This window comes from Ranitomeya imitator, chromosome 7 (genome assembly GCF_032444005.1).
Source record: "Ranitomeya imitator isolate aRanImi1 chromosome 7, aRanImi1.pri, whole genome shotgun sequence".
In the NCBI taxonomy this organism is placed as follows: Eukaryota; Metazoa; Chordata; class Amphibia; order Anura; family Dendrobatidae; genus Ranitomeya; species Ranitomeya imitator.
In genome coordinates, this window is record NC_091288.1 from 157,908,641 (window position 1) to 157,914,640 (window position 6,000).

Genomic DNA, 6,000 nt, shown 5'->3' on the forward strand with positions numbered 1-6,000 from the left:
GCGCCTAACGCTCCCTATGCAACTCGGCACAGCCTGAGAAACTAACTAGCCCTGAAGATAGAAAAATAAGCCTACCTTGCCTCAGAGAAATTCCCCAAAGGAAAAGGCAGCCCCCCACATATAATGACTGTGAGTAAAGATGAAATACAAACACAAAGATGAAATAGATTTAGCAAAGTGAGGCCCGACTTATTGAATAGACCGAAGATAGGAAAGATAGCTTTGCGGTCAACACAAAAACCTACAAAACAACCACGCAGAGGGGCAAAAAGACCCTCCGCACCGACTAACGGTACGGAGGTGCTCCCTCTGCGTCTCAGAGCTTCCAGCAAGCAAGAAAAAAACAATATAGCAAGCTGGACAGAAAATATAGCAAACAAAAAATAACACAAGCAGAACTTAGCTTATGCAGGATAGAGAGGCCACAGGAACGATCCAGGAGGAAGCAAGACCAATACTAGAACATTGACTGGAGGCCAGGATCAAAGCACCAGGTGGAGTTAAATAGAGCAGCACCTAACGACTTAACCTCATCACCTGAGGAAGGAAACTCAGAAGCCGCAGTACCACTCTCATCCACCAAAGGAAGCTTATAGACAGAACCAGCCATAGTACCACTCACGACCACAGGAGGGAGCTTGGCCACAGAATTCACAACAGGAGGAGATGTGATGGGATGGGATTAAGTGCACAAGTGGTGAGGTATGATTTGGAGAGAAGATGAGCAAGCTGTCCTTCAGTGATTTTGGAGAGGGAAGTTATTGGGTTAGGGCATTGGTCTGACATACAAAAGGATTGTGGTGTTCAGACAACAAAGACTTGCCTTGTTTGGTCTATCTTATTTTTGAAGTGTGTGGTAAAGTCCTCGGCAGAGATTAGGGAAGCCGGAGGGGGCAGTGGTGGGCGGAGGAGGGAGTTAAAGGTGTTGAACAACTGTTTGGGGTTGTGGGATAGGGAAGATACAAGGGATGTAAAGTAGGCCTATTTAGCAGAGGTGAGAGCTGATTTGAATGCGAGTGTTGCTTGCTTGAGTGCAGTGAAATCATCTTGAGAATTTGTAAGGAGGTTGCTTTCCCTGCTCCTTGCCTGGAACCACCTAGTCAGACAGCTGGGTTGTTGGGGGGGAAGACTTTCTGCCCTGGACAGAGGGGACCAGGTGACTGCTGGGAAGAGAGAGGGGTGAGGTCAGAAAAAGAGCGGGAGAGCAGAGAGAGGGCAGTGCGCCAAAGAGAGGGCAGGCTGCAGCGCCGTGCTCCCCTAAAGGTAGTGCTCCCCGTGAAAGCACGGAGGCTGAGATACCCACCATAGTGAAGGCTGGATATGAGAGTGTGGACTTGGCAGCCTCCGTAATCCGAAAAGACGCATTTCCTGACAGTGACCTGAGCGCGCAGCCCCGGTAACCGCAGTGACAAGCCAAACCCCTGAGTGTGACAAGTAAACTGCTCAGTGTGTGTGTAGCATTGCAACTGCAGAAAGCCTGCCAGCCTGATATACAGAGACTCACAGCAGAGTGGCTGAGTTACTTCCTGCTTTCAGCTTCACTGGAAGAAAAGACTTAACCCCGGAACCTCCAGTTCCCAAGAGACAGAGGAGAGACTTCAGGATCTCAGGCACTGCTGGTGACTGTACCCGCGTTGGAATAAGGACCCTCCAGTCAGGACCTCCCTGGATTGATAAGTTACAAGAACATTCGTTAACCGTTGCGATTCCGCTTAACTGTTTACTTTATCTCTATTAACCCCCGTTTACTCCCTGCGAGGAGAATCTTACTCCTGTTAATAAATTCCCCCCAACAGTTGGTCTGTCTGTTCCGTGGTGACATACTCAACCCTGCACTCTATTACAAATGCGTTTTCTTCCAATGCCGTTTTTCCTTGCATTTTTTGAGGTCTGAAAGCACTGATTATTTTTTTTTTAATTTGGACCATTTCTCCTTTTCGGAATAAAAATACAAAATTTATTGCTTGGAAATTTGGAGACGTTGTCAGAAGTTTATAGAATAAAGGAACAAATTACATTTTACTGAAAAATATACCTATTAAGAGAAAAATTAGACAAACTGAACATTTTGCAGTGGTCTCTTAATTTTTACCAGAGCTGTATATATGTAATTCCAAGCCCGAGGGTTAGTAATGAACAGGTGTCAGCCAGATAAAATGTTAAATAAAGAGTTAAATAAAAGACACACACAAACACACGAAATCTGCGTGAAACGCAATATCTCTTTAATTTTCAAAAACTTTATAAGGGTATGTTTCCACGGTCAGTAAATGCTGCAGGTTAGATGCTGCGTACATCCACAGCTTTGAAGAAATCCCATCTCCACTATGCGTGCACCGGTACCCGTGGCTTCCCTGCGAAGATGGTATGCGGTGAGTCTTTCCAGACCGCAGCATCTCAATTTATCTTGCGGACAAGCTCAGTCTCCACAAGATAAACATCCCCTTACAATGTATTGTGCACGGTGATTCTGCGCGGTTCAATGAAAACATACGGAATCACCTGTGTTCAAAAGCCGGCAGCGCTTTTGACAGAGCAGACATGTGCTGTGTCCAAAGCGCTGACGGTTCCTGACCGTGGGAACATACCCTAAAAAAAAAATTGTGTGGGCTCCGTGTAATTTTCTTAACCAGTAGAAGGAAAGCCAGCGGCTGAGAGCTGATGTTAATATTCTGGGAAGGAGCCAATAGCCATAAAGGTCCCAGGCTATTAATATCAGCTCACAGATGTTTGCTTAGCCTTTACTGGCTAGTTTATATAAGAACCCCAGAAAAAAATTCACATGGGGCCCCCCTATAAAATCAAACCAGCAAAGGATAGACAGACAGCTGCGGGCTGATATTAATAGCCTGGGAAAGGGCCATGGATATTGGCACCCCCCCGCCCCCCAGGCTAAAATCATCAGTTCTCAGCCACCCCAGAAATTGCGCATCTTATAAATGCACCAATTATGGCACTTAGCCTCGCTCTTCCCACTTGTTGCGATGACATGTGGGGTTCATATTTGTGGGGTTGATGTCACCTTTGTATTGTCAGGTGACATCAAGCCCACGGATTAGTAATGGAGAAGCATTTATAAGGCACATATCCATTACTAATCTTATAGTTATATGGTCAATAAAGACACAGCCAGAGTAAAGTCCATTATTAAACTTAATTAACCATACTTACTGCATCGTCTAATCCCTGACCCGCTCGATCTCCTGCAACAAAAATAAAATAATAAACCAACATCAATACTCCCTGTCCACTGTAGTACATTTAATAACGAGTGTCCCATGACGATCTCCCGTGTAGAACAGTGACTGGGAGATGTGACTGCTCTACGCAGCCTCTGGTGATACACAGAGTTCAGCGGAGTTCGTGCTCTCACTTTCGGCACCGCTGAGTGAGAATTCTCCACGCATGTGACAGCACGAGCTCTGGTGAACTCTCTCACGGCGGTGTAGTGATACACTGCAGGAGGATCACCTCCTGTCAGTGTATTACTGGAGGCCTGGTAGAGCGGTCACATCTCCCACTGTGACTGTTCTACACGTGAGATCGTCGTGCGACACTTGCTATTAAATGGACTATGGAGGCATGCATACCAGGATGGGGATGAGGGAGGCATGCATACCAGGATGGGGATGAGGGAGGCATGCATACCAGGATGGGGATGAGGGAGGCATGCATACCAGGATGGGGATGAGGGGGTCATGCATACCAGGATAGGGATGAGGGGGCCATGCATACCAGGATAGGGATGAGGGGGCCATGCATACCAGGATAGGGATGAGGGGATCATGCATACCAGGATAGGGATGAGGGAGGCATGCATACCAGGAAAGGGATGAGGGGGCCATGCATACCAGGATAGGGATGACGGGGTCATGCATACCAGGATAGGGATGAGGGAGGCATGCATACCAGGATGGGGATGATCGGGCCATGCATACCAGGATAGGGATGAAGGGGCCATGCATACCATTTTGGGGATGAGGGGGATCACGCATACCAGCATATGGATTGCGTGATCCCCCTCACAATTTTTGCTTTAATTTTTATTTCTATATTCCTGCTCTAAAACCTAGGTGCAGCTTATAGTCCAAAAAATATTGTACATAATTTTGGTTGTGTCACTTACATGAGAATTGCTGATGTGTGATCAGAGTTAATGTGCAGCCTTAGCTTAAAAAATTAAGGGTACAGCCAGACGTTGTGGCATTGGTGCAGCTGAAGATCAGTCCACCCACGGTACCAATGGCTGCACGATTGTGAACTATTAGGGTATGTTTCCACGTTCAGGAAACGTGGTGTTTTTGACGCTGCGTTGAGCCGCAGCGTCAAAAACGCAGAGTCTAGATGTTACAGCATAGTGGAGACGGGATTTCATGAAATCCCCTACACTATGCATTAAAAGACGCATGCGACATACCCAGGAAAACACACATGCGGCGCGTCTTTTAAGAGCGCAACATGTCCTTACATTGCAGAAAAAACGCAAGGACAGCGCAGGTGACCTGCCAGTGACCTCAGGTGCAGATTTGGTCAGGACTTTACCTGCATAAAATCCAGACCAAATCCTGATGCAATCCTGAACGTGGACACATACCCTAAGGCTCTGTGCACACGATGCAGATTTTAATGCGGATCCGCAGCAGTTTCCCATGCATTTACAGTACAATGTAAACCTATGGGAAACGCAATCCGCAGTGCACATGCTGCGGAAAAAAAATGCGCAGAAACACAGCGGTTTACATTCCGCAGCATGTCAATTCTTTGTGCGGAATCCGCAGCGGTTTTACACCTGCTCCAAAATAGATAACTGCAGGTGTAAAACCGCAGTGGAATCCGCACAAAAACCGTGGTAAATCCGCAGGTAAAACACTGCCTTTTACCTGCGGTTTTCACAAATCCGCTGCGGAAAAATCCGCAGACCTCAAGAATACGTGTGCACATACCCTAATTGGTGGAGAGAGCGTTCCAGCCGCATGTGCCAGCTGCACTGATGGGCTTAGCCAATACCTATGCAACATTGACATGAAACAGGTGACAATGAATGGTTGATCCCTCAGAAGAATGATTGATTGCTGATGACGTGTAATTATATACCTTTACTTCCTGATATCAGACTGGCTTCTGCAATAGTCACACAACTAGTTTAATATATTAAAGAATTTGTTTTACGATAATGAGTTTTTATAAAAAATACAAATTTGAGGTTAAACAGTTTTATCCAACACAAATCCTATATTAAAGTTACTGGCTCCAGATCTGTTCACACCGCTGTATTCAGGGGTCATTTTGTACGTCTCTTCATCAGTTTGCACTAGGCTACAGCAGCCTACCTTTACAATGAAATTGTTAAAAATAACCAATAAAAGTGTTTAAATTACAATGTAGCAGAGTTATGACAGCGAGACGTTCAGCGCTGCTACAAATGTAAAATGTTCTTGTAGGAAAATAAAAAACAAATATTTACAGAAAATGTTTTCAATGGAGTGGAGTTAGTTGTATAAAGTCCATACTGTACCTAATAAGATCTTGAAGCCTGCCATGCCGTCTAGATTGAATTCTTCATATTCCTTCCTGAGGAGTCGTACAGATTTCCACACGGCTGATAGAGCACTTCTTACAGCGTCCTCATTATTTGTCGCACAAGGAGTGAATAACGCTAACGACATAGGCAAAAGTAGCAGCCGCATCGTCATCTGGACTGTCCGTCAGCTCCTTACACCAGTGGTGGTGGTCCGAGTCTCTGCATCCTCAATAGGTCAGGATCTGTATGTAGGGTGCAGCAAAACTTCTGTTCTGCTTGTGGGAGGGATCTCTCTAATGGCTTATTAACCTATTATTCTAGAGATGCACAGGGATCAATAAACCTGCTCAGCCACACGCCTTAAGCAATCATTGCAACTTCAATATTACGTATCACGACAACCTAGAATTAAGGACACCTATGTGACCCAAAGACCAGGCACATTAGTCGATAGGATATGCACACAATGTCTTTTTCCG

At 45.7% G+C, this 6,000-nt stretch overlaps 1 protein-coding gene across 2 annotated transcripts in view; it reads right to left on the reverse strand.

Moving 5' to 3' along the window:
- C7H16orf89 (chromosome 7 C16orf89 homolog) overlaps positions 1–5,765 on the reverse strand; it is a 217,850-nt gene extending 212,085 nt beyond the window's left edge. Inside the window, exon 1 of one of the 2 annotated variants that reach the window (XM_069733963.1) lies at positions 5,516–5,732. In XM_069733963.1, the coding sequence (XP_069590064.1) occupies positions 5,516–5,693 (178 nt within the window). In that variant the 5' untranslated portion in view covers positions 5,694–5,732. Of the gene's footprint in view, positions 1–5,515 lie in introns of both variants that reach the window. The other variant, XM_069733962.1, reaches the window with a different exon arrangement.
- Positions 5,766–6,000: the final 235 nt, after the last annotated feature.